This window comes from Carcharhinus amblyrhynchos, chromosome 18, assembly GCF_965287045.1.
Source record: "Carcharhinus amblyrhynchos chromosome 18, sCarAmb.v2.hapA, whole genome shotgun sequence".
NCBI lineage: Eukaryota > Metazoa > Chordata > Chondrichthyes > Carcharhiniformes > Carcharhinidae > Carcharhinus > Carcharhinus amblyrhynchos.
This window is the reverse complement of record NC_137341.1, coordinates 23,526,948-23,542,709: the sequence shown is the minus strand read 5'-3', so window position 1 is coordinate 23,542,709 and position 15,762 is coordinate 23,526,948. Positions and strand designations below refer to the sequence as shown.

Sequence of the window (15,762 nt, the reverse complement as noted above, 5' to 3'; positions counted from 1 at the left end):
TGCATCTCTATCGTTACCATCTCTACAGCCAGCTTTCCAAATAACTAAGCACTTATGAACAACTCTGTATACACTATACACAAAAAAGCCAACTGCAAACTTAGGGCTTTAACTGAGCTTCAATTTCTGTACAACTGCAACAAACGCCAAAGATAGTGCTGCTCAGAAAGGAAGATGAAATGAATTGTTCCTATCCTCCTTTTTCTACTTACTTTCTGCCCTCTCCCACTGGAGCCAACAACTCCTTGCCTCTTGGATACTCTCCAGTATCTCATCAATCTTTATATGAGGGCACATGGTGAGCACTGACAAAGGAATGAGCCACTGGGACATAATACTCAAACCCAATCCCCAACTAATGCCAAGGTACGTGCACTTTCAGAAGAAGTAACTAGGCATTGATCAGGAGCAGCAATCAAAGCAACCCCTGGTCAGCTGAGTCAAACTTTAGTGCCTCAACCAACTGAGCCAAGATCAGGCTAACTCAGTTAAACTGGTAACCTTCTTGTCTATGTAGCTAATGGATACACTGCCTTCACTAACTGAGCTATCTGACAGGGCCCACTACTACTCTCCAACAAATATGAGGTTTTTGCAACTCAAGAAGGATGTTAAGATGGCATTTCACATAATTACCAATTTCTGGGACAGATGCAAGGCCTCCAACTAGGGGGAAAAATATAGAGATGCAAATTTACACCACCTCTCTCAATTTACATCCATTCAAATAATAATCTGCCTTCCTATTATTGCTACCAAGTGGATAAACTAATATTTATCTACATTTTACTACAGCTGCATGCGTATGCCCACTCAGCCTGCCCAAATCATGCTGAAGCATCTCTGCATCTTCCTCACAGCTCGCCCAACTTTGTATCATCTGCAAATTTGGTGATAATAAATTTAGTTTCCTCATCCAAAGCATTAATATTTAATGTTAACAGCTGGGGTCCTAGCACATATCCGTGTGGTATCCCACTAGCCAATCAGAAAAAGAGCCATATATGCCAACTCTTTGCTTCCTATCTGCCATCCCACTTTCTATCCATCTCAAGTCTACCTGCAATCCCAGCACTTTAACTTTACATAATAGTCTGATGTGTGAGGCTTTGTTGAAAGTGTTCTGAAAGTCTAAATAAACCACATCCACTAGTTCTCCTTGGTCAACTTGATTAGTTACGTCCTCAAAGAATTCCAAGAGATTTGTCGAGCATGATTTCCCCTTTGTAAAGCCATACTAACTTTGTCTGATTATATCACTGTTGTCCAAATCCGAGTTACGAAATCCTTGATAATGGCTCCAGCAACTTCCTCATGTACTGACATTAGGATCACTGGGCTATGATTTCCTGTTTTCTCTCTACCGCCCTCTCTGAATAGCGGGTTTACACGAGCTACCCTCCAATCTGTAGGTACCATTCCAGAGTTGAAAGAATTTTGGAAAATAACCACCAATGGATTGACGATTTTTAGAGCCACTTCCTTAAAAATGCTGGGATGAAGATTATCAGGACCCAGAGATTTATCCACTTTCAATCCCATCAATTTCCCCATGCCCATTTCTCTACTGACTCGGATTTCTTTCAGCTCCTCACAAAAACTTTTTTCTCTCAGAACACCTGGTACATTACTCATATCTTTATGAAAACATAAGCAAAGTATGAATTTAGTTCCTCAGCCACTTCCTTGTTCCCCATTATAAATTCCCCTGTTTCTAACTGTAGGAGACCTACAGATTTGTCAATCTGTTTCTCTTTACATGCCTATAGAAACTTTTAGTCAATTTTTAATGTTCCCAGTTAGCTTACTTTCATACTGTATTTCCCCCATCTTAATCAATCCTTTAGTCATCCTTTGTTGAACTTTAAACTGTTCCCAATCCTTGGGTCTATTGCTTTTTCGTGCCAATTTAGAAGTTTCTTCTTTGAATCTAATACTATCTCCAGTTTTTCTTGGAAGCCATGGTTTGGCCACAGTTCCCTTACCACTCTTGCACCAAACAGGTCTTCTCCCTTTCACTCCCGAAGCCACACATTAGATGAATTTGTGGAGCAGACTCCCACAAAATAAAACTGGAATCTTCAAGTCAGATTGCTGATGCGGGGTACACAGCCAATAGCAGTGTGACTTCTGGGTTGGCCAACTTCTCAGCCAGCAATTCCAACCCAACCCCAACATTGCCGGGAGTAATTTTACTTCCCCTTTGCCTTTCTTCAATGTTTGAGTGGATGTTTCTTTGTTGCTTAGCTCTGTACCCTCTCAAGAGCAAAAACATTTATATGACCACACACTGTATCCTGTTGAAATTCAGCGCAGTGCATGCAACTGTAGGCTGAACATGGCAGTAAAATATTGCAAGAATTACACAGCAAGCAGATTATAGGTGTGAGTCTGACAGAGGCTGCTTGTTTTTTTGTGAAATAGCTGCTACTTTAACCCAAACCAGGAACTGGTCACCAAGCTGCAGTGACAGGACGATTCTGGGAATAACACTGTGTAGTCATTATGCTGTGAAGATTTGCACAAATTACTGATTAAGAAACAACTTTATGTCATCATTGCACAATTCCCAAGGAAATTATTTTACAACTCAATGGGAAGACAACAAGACAAAGACTAATGTACTTTGCAGCAGCAACAACGTGCATTTATATAGCACTCTTAACACAGCAAACACTCCATGGCAATTGACAGAAGCGTAATCAAAAACAATCTTGACACCAAGTCACATCAGGAGATATTAGGTCAGGCAACCAATTGATTGGTCAAAGACAATTCTTAACTGAGGAGGGGTAGACTGAACAATTTTAAAGAAGGAATCCCGGAGCTTAGGACCAAAGCTGCTGAAGCACTGTGGTCAATGGTGAGTAAAATAAGGAATGCTCAAGAAAGCTGGAGAAATGCAGAGATTTCAGATCGTTGCAGGGCCAGAAGAATTTATAGAAATAGTGAAGGGCAAGACCATGAGGATGTGAATTTTAACATTGGTTCCCATTCTGACAAAGCCTTAGTGTAGGTTAAAGAGTGTGATGGCCAATGAAGAGTTGGTACGAGTTGTGATATAGGCAGCAGACCTTTAAAAAAGTTTGAGGAGGTTGAAAGATGGGAAGCCAGCCAGGAGTGCATTGGAATAGTCAAGTCTGCAGGTAATGAAAGGCACAAATGAGAGTTTCAATAGCAGCTGAATTAAGTGAAGAGTTGAGCAGCTGAGCCAGGAGTTGCATAATGTTCCCCAGATGGAAATAGTCATCATAAGAACTAGGAGCAGGAGTAGGCCATCTGGCCCCTCGAGCCTGCTCCGCCATTCAATAAGATCACGGCTGATCTTTTCCCGTAGTCAGCTCCACTTATTCGCCCGGTCACCATAGACTTTAATTCCTTTACTGCTCAAAAACATATCTTTCCTTGCCTTAAAAACATTCAATGAGGTCACCTCAACTACTTCATTGAGCAAGGAATTCCACAGATTCACAACCCTTTGTGTGAAGTTTCTCTTCAAATCAGTCCTAAATCTGCTGCCTTTCATTGAGGTCATGCCCCCAAGTTCTAATTTCACCTGCCAGTGGAAACAACTTCCCTGCTTCTATCTTATCATGGCGACGGTGCAGTTATTTAGGCAGGAACAACATTGCTGGATCAAATATGACAAGGTTGTGACCATCTTATTCAGATTCAGTTGTTAGAATGGAATTGGCAGTTAGGGAACAGCAAGGACCAAAGGCACTCGCTTCCCAACACTTAGTTGATTTGAGAAGTCCAAAGGAGTAGTGGTTTATCTAGGAGATGTTTTGAACTCAACAAGCAAGCCCTTTTTCATCTGGGCAGAGTAAAGATGACACTTTCTTTACTCTGTATTGAAGGGACATTAAGGAGGGAGGTGGTGACCTCTCAAGCTTCAAAAAATCTGACTTATTTCGGTATATATTTTAATAAAGGTACTGGTGACAGTGTATTTGTTCTGCACTGGAACAAGCCTTAAGGAGAGAGGCTGTGATCTCTCCAGCAATGACAGTCCTACCTTAAATTCCCGGCTGAGCTGCGGGGTGTATTCTGATGTCCACAGGGCTCGGACCAAAGAAGCGAGATGGTCAGTCACCTCTCCTCTCGCGTCCGCCTGGCTTTTGGATCGGAATAAAATCCCGTTGGATTTGGAAGTCTTTTCCGCCTCCTCCTCCTCTGCCAGCTGGCTCTCTCCTCCCTCGGGGAGATCCAGTTCGCCGGTCGGCCGCTCCCGGTACTGCTCCAGGGCCAGGAACTCGGCGAAGAGCTCGGTATTGCTCAGGCACTGCAGCACGGCGTTCATGAAGCAGGTGTTGCCGTGGTTCTTGAGGCCAGCCACCCCGGGCGGCTGCCAGCGATCCCCGGAGAAGCAGCTGTCGGACGAGTCGCTGTGGCCGGCAGCAGCAGCAGCAGCACTCCGACCGGCGGCGGTGGCAGGGTTGATGCCGCTCATCATCATGATAATGGAGGAGGCCGAGGAGACCACCCCGACCCCGGCCCCCAGTCCGATGCCCATCCCCATGGCCGCGCCTGCCTCGGCCGCTCGGAAGCTCCTGAAGCCGCCGTCGTCCTTCTCGTCCTCAGCCGCCTCATCGGTGCCGAAATGCGAAAGGGTGGACAGAGTCTTCAGCACTCGGCTCATAAAACTCCCGACCGAGCGCGCCGAGCCACGCCGGAAAAGTTTCTTACTGAAGGACTTTTTCTCCTTAGTTGCCGCCTTAGACATCTCCCCAACCAACCCCAAACCAATCTCTGCAACAGATATAGATCAAAAGTTCAACACCTCCCCAAATTGCAATGGCAAAGAGAAAGCAATGGAAAAGGTATAAATTGCAAAGCAAAAGGGAAGAGCAATTAATTTATTTCAAACTTAAGGAATGCAACACTTCCAAGTTGCAATTTGAATTTTTTTGAACTGGAGACTGTTTTAAAAACAAAGGTAATTTATAGAAAGCAAAAACCCCGAAAGTTATTAAACTGTGAAAAGCGAATAGAAGGATTATTTAAGGAGCAAACATAAATCACTGGGAAGTGTTAGGATTTGCAGTGCAATAAAGGGATGGTGATATTTTACACAGTTTGTGGTTGGAGTTGCACTATGATTTACAGTGCAATGAAGGGATGATATTTTATCCACAGTTTTTCTGGTTGGAGTTGCAGCGGCTCTGGGGTGTCCAGCGCGCGTGCGCCCCCCCCCAGCCGGGCGCGCGGCCTGACCCCGCACTGACCCCCCCGGCCTGCTCGCCACCTCAACGAGGCGCCCGGTCCATGAGGGGCCGCTCGGCTCCGCTGCCTGGCTCCGTCCCTCGGCCTTGAATCGGCATCGTCCCTGAACCCGGGCTGACGGGCTCGCTCCAACTCTAACGTGGGTTTGTTTTTTTTCTAAAACTCCCCACTCTTTTGGTTCTCAGTCCTCTCACTCAGCGCGCGGCTCAGCATTTAATCCTTTCCCCTTGGAAGCCTAGGGCCTGCGGGCTGGCAGCCGCTGTCCGAGCCGGGACCCCTCGTCCGACTCATTTTCCTTTTTCCCTCTTCTCTTCCCCCTGAGTCCTTGGTGCGGGCCGGCAAGGCCTTCACACTCACAGCGATCCGCTCGCACCGCCCGGCTGGTTCGCTCACTTGCTCCCTCCGGTGGGCGGGCCGTCCCTTTCACCATAGCAACCGCCGCGTCCTTTCCTTCTTCGCACTCGGATTCGAGCCATCCAACCCATCCCCGCATCCGATTGGACACAAAACATGTCAATCACCCACCCCTCCCTGCGGCATCGTGCTGCAATCATTTAAAGGGGAGACGAGCTGGAGGAGGGCGAGCTAATTCAATTTAAAGGGAGGAGGGAACTTTATATAAAATCTCTGGCAATTAAGTCGGCTCCCCTGTATAAGATTATGAAGGTTCTTTACACATTTTATGTTACGACGCATCACAATTCTTCAGAGATTCTGTCTCTATTTTCCTGCCATGCACCATGTTTCGGTTGCCCAACAATAAAATGTCACAGATCTGTCATCGTTTGATATTGAGTTACATAAGGAAATGTTAAGATCACTGAGCAAACGCTTGCTGTAATGAACAAGTTCTAACAAGCTCTTAAGAGTGGAGAGAGAGATTAGGAAAGCTTAGGGAGGGAATTCCAGTGCTTTGGGGCCTAGACAACTGAAAGCATGGCTTCCAGTGTCGTGGCAATGGAGATTGGGAACGCTAAAACAACCTGAGTTGAAGGAAGGTAGAGTTCAGTCGGACTAAGGCTTGAACTCACAACCTTTTGAATCAGGGAAAATAAAGTTCCGCAAATTCAAATGCAATGATTTCCAATAGGTGACTTATTGGCAGATGACACAAGTAAATGTCTCAGCCATGAAAACATTTACTGATTGCACCTAACCTTTTTTCTGTTGTTCCATTTGCCGAAGAGAAAATCAGAAGAAAGCTAACCCAGTAACAGGGACATGGTTTGATGTGGACGTTATATCCTAATGTTGGTCAAAACAGGAAACCAATATTGATGTTACATCATCGCCCACAAGATTAGTGCCCCAGAATGATTGTGAGCACTTACCAATATACAGAAGTGACAAGACATTTCATCCAATGCAATGATTGCGTTAGAGATGTAACAGTAAAAAACTAACCACAATAACCACACCATGCAACCACTGGCTGAGTACTCAGCAACAAGAAGCAAAGTGGTATTCTCAGCTCTTTAAATATTATTTGATTGTATACTTTGGGTGGAGATTTTGGCTTGAAAGGCAAGTTCAGTGTAAGGAGGTAGAAATTTACAAGCACTTGTGGATGTAACGTCAACATCAACAGGCCAAGTGTAACACAAGTTGTGATGAATTTTGAATTGCTTTTTTTCATTTTAAGATATTTTTTGATCTTAAATAAGGTACATTGCCAATGTCACAAAAGTTTAAGTAGCAACGAGTTCTTACTATTGGAACACGCTGTGCGTCACTGTCAATGCCTGATTACCCTTATCCAACAGAAACTTGAACATTTAATGAGTCATTGCAAACATAAGTGCTGATTGGGAGCATGAATCCATGATTGAAATAATTGCTATATTGGTATTTTGCAACATCAATTGTGACTAAGAAATTTGCAGGCCTATTGGGAAAAATCAGGGGAGTGGGGCTAATTGAATTGTTGTTTCACACAGTAACAAACAGTAAATGCTAGAAATACGCATCAGATTAGGAAATATCTGGAGAGAAAGAAACAGAATTAACATTTCAGTTCTAAAAAGGTCATTGACCTAAAATAGTAAGTCACTTTTTCCCTCCTATTGCCTAACTTCTGTGCAATGTGATTTTATGATGAAATTTAAGTTTGCCTGATAACCTAACCAGGAAGGAAGAAAGGGATTACAAGAAGGTCCCTGAAATACTACCAGTGTCTTGGTGCCTGTGGTGTTTGATCAAGCCCAAAGCACTCTAAACTACTGATGAATGGAGACAATTCAACATAATGTTACACATATGCCAAACTTATCCTGTTCGTTACCAGAATTTTGTCTTTAAAGATGCAAAATTCAGTTATATTTCTTCAGAAGGAATGGTTTTTAAGGTTAACTGACCCTTTAAGAACATATAGACCTATACTTTGGGCTGGATTCTCCAACCTTGCCCACAGCTGGGATTCTCCCACTCCACTGCAGGTAATGAAGATTTGGCTAACTGCAAAATTCTCCATTCTTGCTGGTAGTGGCTGCAAGGCATGATTTGCCAAAACTATTGGACTTCATAACACAAATAAATTGTAAATAACTATGTGAATTTGAGCCTATAAAGTCTATTTTAGGTTTACTGTTAGTCACTACAGGTAGGACTGATGATATCATGGAAAAATAGAATCATATAGAACAGAAAGAGGCTATTCAGCTTATTATGCTCTTTGGAAGAGCTATCCAATTAGTTCCACTCCTGCTGTTGCCCCTTCACAGCTTGTACGTCAAAAAAAAGTTTCCTAATATTGCTTCTGGTTCTTTTGCTAATCTGCTTATCAGTGCATTTGCCAATGGAAATAGTTTCTCCTTATTTATTCTATCAAAATTATTATTTTGAATACCTTTATAAAATCTCCTTTGAGTCTTCTCTGCTCTTAAACTGAACCCCAACCAACTTCTGCAATTGCTCCATTTAACTGAAGTCCCTTGGATCTGGCACCATTCTGATAAATGTTTTCTGAACTTTCTCTAAGGCCTTAGCATCTTCCATAAAGTGTCTTTTCCAGATTTGAAACAATATTTCAGCTGAAGTCTAATCAATGTTTTATAAAAGTTTAGCTTCCCTGCTTTTGGGTTCTATTAATAAAGCCAAGGATTGCACTTGATTTCTTAACAGCTTTCTCAATTTGTCCTGCCTACCTTAAAAAAAAGTTTGTCTCCAGATCTCTCAGTTCTATAAACCCTTTAATATTTCATGTCTTTTGTAAGCTTTGAAACTGTGCTTTGTCATTAATCCAAGTCCATGTCATTAATATCTATCAAAAATAGCAATGGTGCTAACACCAGATCCTTGGAAAAGCACTACCCCTATTAATCTATTCTCTGTTCCTAATTTTATATCCATACTGCCACTCTTGTTAATTCATATTGGGTTTAGTTTTGCTAACAAATCTGTTTTTGTCAAACATCTATTGCAGGTCCATATATACAACATCTCCACTGCCGTCCTTATTACTTCATCAAAGAAGTCAATAACATTAAGTTATTTATCTTTACCATACAATTTACGTTTAACAAATCCATACTGAGTTTCATTTTTTAACCTGTGCTTTTCCAGATATCACCTTTGTGGCCGTTTATGGTCTCTCAATGTTTCCCCACTATTAATGTTAAGACCATAAGACATAGGAGCAGAATTAGGCCTCTTGGCCCAACAAGTCTGCTCCAGCATTTAATCATGTCTGATATTTTTCTCATCCCCATTCTGCTGCCTTTTCCGTATAACCCCTGATCCCCTTATTAATCAAGAATCTATCTACCTCTGTCTTAAAGATACTCAATGACCTGACCTCCACAGCCTTCTGTGGCAAAGAAGTCCACAGATTCACTACTTTCTGGCTGAAGAAATTTCTCCTCATCTCTGTTTTAAAAGATCATCCCTTTAGCCTGAGGTTGTGCCCTCTGGTTCTAGTTTTCCCTACTAATGGAAACGTCCTCTTCACGATCACTTTATCCAGGCCTCGCAGTGTCTTGTTAAGTTTCAATACGATCCCCCATCTCCAACGAGTCAGACCCAGAGTCCTCAACTGTTCCTCATACGTTAAGCTCTTCATTCCAGGGATCATTCTTGTGAACCTCCTCTGGACCCTTTCCAAGGCCAGTGTATTCTTCCTTAAATATGGGGCCCAAAGCTGCTCACAATACTCCAAATCGGGTCTGACCAGAGCCTTATACAGCCTCAGAAGTACAAGAAGCTCTTGTATTCTAGCCCTCTTGACATGAATGCCAACATTGCATTTGCCTTCCTAACTGCCGAACTGAACCTGCATGTTAACTTTAAGAGAATCTTGAACAATGACTCCCAAGTCATGTGGCAGTGACCACAATATGATGGAATTTACTCTGCAGTTTGAAAGGGAGAAGCTGGAATCAAATATAACAGTATTGCAATTAAATAAAAGTAACTACAAAAGACATGAGGAAGGAGCTAGCCAGAGTTGATTGGAAAGGAGCTTAGCAGGGAAGACAGTGGAACAGCAATGGCAGGAGTTTCTGAGAGTTATCTGGGAGGCACAACAGAAATTCATCCCAAGGAGGAGGAAACATTCTAAGGGAAGGACAAGGAAAGTCAACGACAGCATGAAAGCAAAAGAAAAAGCATAAAAGCCAGGATTAGTGGGAAACCAGAGAATTGATAAGTCTTTAAAAGTGAACAGAGGACAACTGAAAAAGCAATAAGGGGGAAGAAGATGGAATATGAGTGTAAGTTAGCTGGTAATATAAAAGAAGTTAGGAAGAGATTTTTCAATATATAAAAGCTAAGAGAGGCAAAAATAGCCACTGGAAAATGAGGCTGGAGAAGTAATGTTTTGTCTGTACTCGCTGGGTTTAATTTCTCCCCTTTTTTAAACATGGGTATAATGTTTGAAATTCCCCAGGCTTTTGCATCCACATCCAAGGAGGATGGGAAGATTGTCACCAGAACTTCTGTAATGTCCACCCTTCGTAACAGCTAACCTTTCTACTTGAGGACTGCAAACGTTTTAGGTACATCTCTTTATTTATATTTATCCTATCCAATATTGTTAATGCCTCCTTTTATGCTACTCTGGCAGCATCTTTTTCTCTCGTGAAGACAGATGCAAAGTATCCATTCAGTACCTCTGCTTAAATAAGATTATATACCTTCTTTTTGGTCCCTAATTAGCCCCATTCTTTCCGTGACTATTCCTTTACTATTTATATGTTTATAAAACAATTTTGGGTTCCCTTTAATGTACGTTGCTAACCTATTCTGAATTCTCCCTATGTCTTCCTATTTTACTTCTCTGTACATTTTGTATTCACCTTGGTTCTTTACAGGATTACAAACCTTACATTTATCATAAGCCCCCTTTTTCTGTCTAATTTTAAACTCCATACCATTAGTCATCAAGGAGGTTCTAGCTCTGGATATCTTTCCTTACTTCCTATGGACCAAGCCACTTTCCTCTGAAGGTCTCCCAACAATCAGTTATAGTTTTCCTATCAACTTTTAATAGTTTTTTTTAGTTTCCCTTAATACCTTGAAAGCTTTAATCAAACCACTCCTTAAACTTGTCAATTTCAAGAAATATATAACACTAATTTCTGTAATCTCTCCTTGTATTTTCACCCTTGGAGAACAAATATCATTCTGGTAAATCTATGCTGCATTCCCTTTTAAGGTTCATCTATCCTTCCTAAGCTGTGGTATCTAGATCTGCTCTCAGTACTCTAGATATCATTAAACTAGTGCTTTGTACAGCATAATTTCAGCCCCATTTCATTCTAGTTCTCGAGATATAAATAGCCTTTTTTGATGATTTTCACACTTGTCTGACATTTTAATGATCTGTGTACCTGGGCCCCAAGTCTTTTCGGACTGCCACAGTTTCTAACTTTTCACCATTTAGAAAATAAACTAATCTATCCTTATTTGGTCCAAATACCAATAAGGATCGTGTGAGATTTCGAAACCTCACACTTTGAAATCCATTTGCCACAGATTTGTCCATTTACTTTATCTATTAATATTATTTTATAGGGCAGGAATTTTAGGTCCCAACTCGGTGAGCATGATGGTGGGCAAATGCAAAATTCAGCATCATTGGCTGACACGTTGGTTTAATGTTACCATTTCTGCCCCTGGCAATTTTGCTCAGGGTGGGGAAAGGCAGGTGTCAACAACATGGCCAACTTGGATAAATGGTGAATTAATCTTGTTAATCAGTTTATTGTTAGTTCAGTAACAGCCGGTTTAAATTTTGGCAGGGTGCAGGGTTACACTTTGGACCAGGAACACTACAGGCGCATGAAGGCGGCAAGACTGTGGGGAGACGGAATTGGCTGCACCATCGCATGCAGGTGATATCAAGTGAGCAGAGGTTACAGAGCAAGAAGGCTGTGTACACTTGGACAATGGAGGAGTCATTATCCTGCAGGAATTGTGTGCTCGTAAGAATGGCGAGGTTCAAAAATTCTTGTGAATGCAGCTGAACGTGAGCAAAGTAACAGTTTGACAGAAGATTAATCTATCCTTACTGTAAACTCTAATCATTTCCTGACAGCTAATTGGTCCTTAATTCCATCTCTAACCTTTCTTAAATAGCTGAGTGACACACGTAATTTTCTAATGTAAAGGAATAGTTCTTGAATCAGTACAGTGTTGGAAGATTATTGTTGTTTTGTCTTGAGTTCTGAGTTTCTCTGGGATTTGCTTGTTATCCTAAGAATGCTATCATAGATTGTTACTCATTTAAAAAATTGTGCTTATTTACAGATCTACATATATCTCAATGCTCTACACAAGGTTGAGAATATAGGAGGCATGGTTAGTAAGTTTGTAGATAATACTAAAATTGGTGGCTTAGTGGTCAGTAAAGAAAGTTATCTCCGATTGCAACAGGATCTTGATCAATTGGGCCTGTTGGCTGACGAATGGCAGATGGAGTTTAATTTAGACAAATGCGAGGTAATATATTTTGGTAGATTGAACCAGGGCAGGACTTACTCAGTTAACCATAGGGCACTGGGGAGAGTTACAGAACAAAGAGATCTAGAGGGTACCTGTTTATAGCTCCTTGAAAGTGGAGTCACAGGTGGACAAAGTGGTGGAGAAGGTATTCGGCATGCTTGGTTTCATTGTTCAGAACACTGAATACAGGAGTTGGAACTTGTTGAAGTTGTACAAGACATTGGTAAGGCCATAATAGGAATACCGTGTACAGTTCTAGGCACCATATTATAGAAAGGATATTATTAAACTAGATAGAGTGCAGAAAAGATTTAATAGATGCTACCGGGAGTAGTTGATTTGAGTTATAAGGAGAGGCTGAATAGACTGGGACATTTTTCTCTGGAGCATAGAAGGCTGAGGGGTGAATTTATTGAGGTCCATGAAATAATGAGGGGCACAGATCAGCTAGATAATCAATATTTTTTCCCAAAAGTAGGGAAATCTAAAACTAGAAGGCATAGGTTTAAGGTGAGAGGGGAGTGATACAAAAGTATCTAGAGGGGCAACTTTTTCATACAGAGGGTGGTGAATGTCTGGAACAAGCTGCCAGCGGTAGTAGAAGCAGGTACAATTTTATCTTTTAAAAAGCACTCAGACAGTTACATGGGTAAGATGGATTTAGAGGGATATGGGCCAAATGTGGGCAATTGGGATTAGCTTAGGGGTTTTAAAAAAAAAAGGTGGCATGGACAAATTGGGCCAAAGGGCCTGCTTCCATGCTGTAAACCTCTATGACTCTATGAATCTTCTCTAGTGCAATTATGTCCTTCCTGTAGTGTGGCAATCAGAACTGCACTCAGTACTCCAGCTGTGCCTAACCATTGGTTTATAAAGCTCCATCATAATCTCCCTGCTATTATATTCAATGCCTCGATTAATAAAGGCAAGTATCTCATGCTTCTTAACCTCCTTATCTGCCTGTCCCACTGTCTTCATAGTTCTATGGATATGTACACCAAGGTCCCTCTGATCCTTTGTACTTCCTGAGCCTGACTATTCATTGTATATTCATTTGCTGTGTTAGTCCTCCCAACATGCATTATCTCACACTTTTCAGGGTAAATTCCATCTACCACTACCCATCTAACCAGTCATCTATATCATCCTGTAACCTAAGGCTTTTCTCCTCACTATTTATCACACCACCAATTTTTGTGTCATCTGCAAATGTACTTATCATACCTCCTACATTCACATTCAGATCATTAATGTACAGTACAAACGACCAGGGACTTAGGAATCGTACATCGTATATCCAGGGTTTCACTGGTTTCCTTCCTAATAATATCAAGTCTCTTTGGTTCATTCTGACATTTCCATCTCAATTCTATAAGATCTTGGCTGTGGAGCTCTTTCTATAAAAGTTCCTTTTTTTTCCATACATCCCATGTCCAGTCTCTTCCTGGGTTATAGCACTTCTGAGTTCTGTGCCTGAAGTTGAAATTACAAGCTTGACTGTCACTTTGTTGCTCCTCACACTTCCTATCTTTCACATAATCAAGTACTCTTGCTCAGCATTTCACTATTTCCAAGTGACCTTGATGTATTTTCTGAAGAATGTCAAGTCAAAGTGTTTAAGGAATGACTTGACTGTCGTTAATAAACTAAGAAATCATCAGTGATTGTAAGGTGTTTTCTCTGTTCAAAGTATTGGAGAAGTACTGGGTTGTTAGGAATATAATCAAGTCATCAATTCTGGCAATACTCTTTTAATCATCATTTGCTGTTGTGCTTGCTTAGTTCCTTGTAAACTCCCTTCAGTGTCTGGTAAGTGTTTGGTAATGAGTGATATATATGCTTCCACTTCCTCAATAAAATTTAAATCTTCCAGTTTGTCTCCTTCCATTGGTGTTCTTGATAATGTATCCGCTGTCATCTAGCACTTTCCTTGAATGCTCTCAGTAACTGAATCATACCGCATGAGTATCAGTCTAAAATGCTGAATTGTAGGATGCATTTTTGCAATTTCTTTCAGTTAAGAAGAGTAACCAAAGGTTTGTGGTTGGTATGAGTTGTAAATTCCATGACATAATCAGAGATCCTCTTGCAGCTGCTAATGCTTCTTTCTCAATGATTGCATACCTCTTGGGTCGAAGAAAAATTGAGGCAGAATAAATTGGTCTTCTTCCTCCATCTTTTTGAACCTGAAACATCACTGTGTCCAAGCCTATACATGATGATTGACTGCTACAGCTGTTGCACTCTGGGTTGTATTGTACAAGAATTTCTGGTGAAATTGGAATCTGGTATTATTGGTATTATTTAAGATCAAAAATCTTATCAAAAGCATTTTGCTAATCCATGTTCCAGCATTGCTATTGACCTTGTCCCAAAAGCTTTCATACTGACTCAATGATTTCCAACAAGTTTGGTAGCAACTTGCCTATTTGATTGACCATCCCAAGGAATCTTTATAATTCTTTCATTTTTTAGGCTGTGTGAACTATCTAATGACCTCAGCTTTCTGCAGTTTGGCTGTGATTCATAAGGTTGGCACAGGTGATTCACAAGGTTGGCCTTAAGGATATTACCAGAGGCTTTTAAAATCACATTTGTCATTTACTGTCAAACTTGCTTCTTGTAGGACTTTGAGGACTGCCCTCAACTGACAGAAAATTCTTCCCTTAATGATTGATCTATGGGAACGTCCTCCAAATGGAATATTACTACTTCCATTCCTTTCAGGGTCTGAGATGTCATTCTTTGGATTATCTACAGTGTAGGAACAATTCCAAATGTTAATCCATTAAAACAATAATGACCAAGTCGGGTGATAAAAGTAGTTAACCATCTGGATTCTTTGTCCAGAGGCAACTGCCAAAAGTTGCTTTTAGTATCCAATTTTGCAAAGACAGTACTTTTTGCTAATTTGGTGAGATTTTTATCCATTTATGTGATTGGGAGGATCTCACACTCTACTGATTTATTTAACTGAACCAAATCTATGCAGATTCTAATTGAACTGTGAGTGAAGGACCTTGCTCAATGTGAAGAGCCATAGAAGCATCTGCCCTTAGGGTTATGTGATATTCTTTTCATCTTTCCTAAGCCTGAATACGGATGGAAATTCATTATTATAAACGGGGGCGGCACAGTGGCTAACAATGCTGCTTCACAGCACCAGGGATCCCGGTTAGATTCCAGGCAGAAATCACTGTCTATATGGAATTTGCACATTCTCCCTGTGTTTGCATGGGTTTCCTCTGGGTGCTCTGGTTTCCCCCCACAGTCCAAAGATATGCCAGTTAGGTGGATTAGCCATGCTAATTTGCCCTTAGTATCAGAGGGACTAGCTAGGCTAAATGCATGAGGCTACGGGCATAGGGTCTGGCAGATGGCGTATACAGTTAGTAAATGTGAGGTTATCCACTTTGGTAGAAATAATAGTAGGAGGGAATATTATTTAAAGGGTGAGAAACTGCAGCATGCTACTGTGCGGGGGGGTCCTTGTGCACGAATCGCAAAAACTCAGTCTGCAGGTGCAGCAGGTGATCAAGAAGGCGAATGGAATGTTGGCCTTTATCGTGAGGGGGATAGAATATAAAAGCAAGGAGG

General features: G+C 41.4%; 1 protein-coding gene and 1 long non-coding RNA gene across 2 annotated transcripts in view; one reads left to right on the top strand and one right to left on the bottom strand.

The window, feature by feature from the left end:
* Positions 1 to 5,600, bottom strand: part of usp31 (ubiquitin specific peptidase 31) — a 108,163-nt gene extending 102,563 nt beyond the window's left edge. The window contains exon 1 of the mRNA XM_080206586.1: positions 4,019 to 5,600. Coding sequence (XP_080062712.1) covers positions 4,019 to 4,726 — 708 coding nt within the window. The 5' untranslated portion in view covers positions 4,727 to 5,600. The remainder of the gene's footprint in view (positions 1 to 4,018) is intronic.
* Positions 5,272 to 14,005, top strand: LOC145354929 (uncharacterized). Its single transcript, XR_013888918.1, has 3 exons — positions 5,272 to 5,365; positions 10,109 to 10,217; positions 11,463 to 14,005. It is a non-coding gene; the product is annotated as an uncharacterized LOC145354929 (long non-coding RNA).
* The last annotated feature ends 1,757 nt before the right edge of the window (positions 14,006 to 15,762 follow it).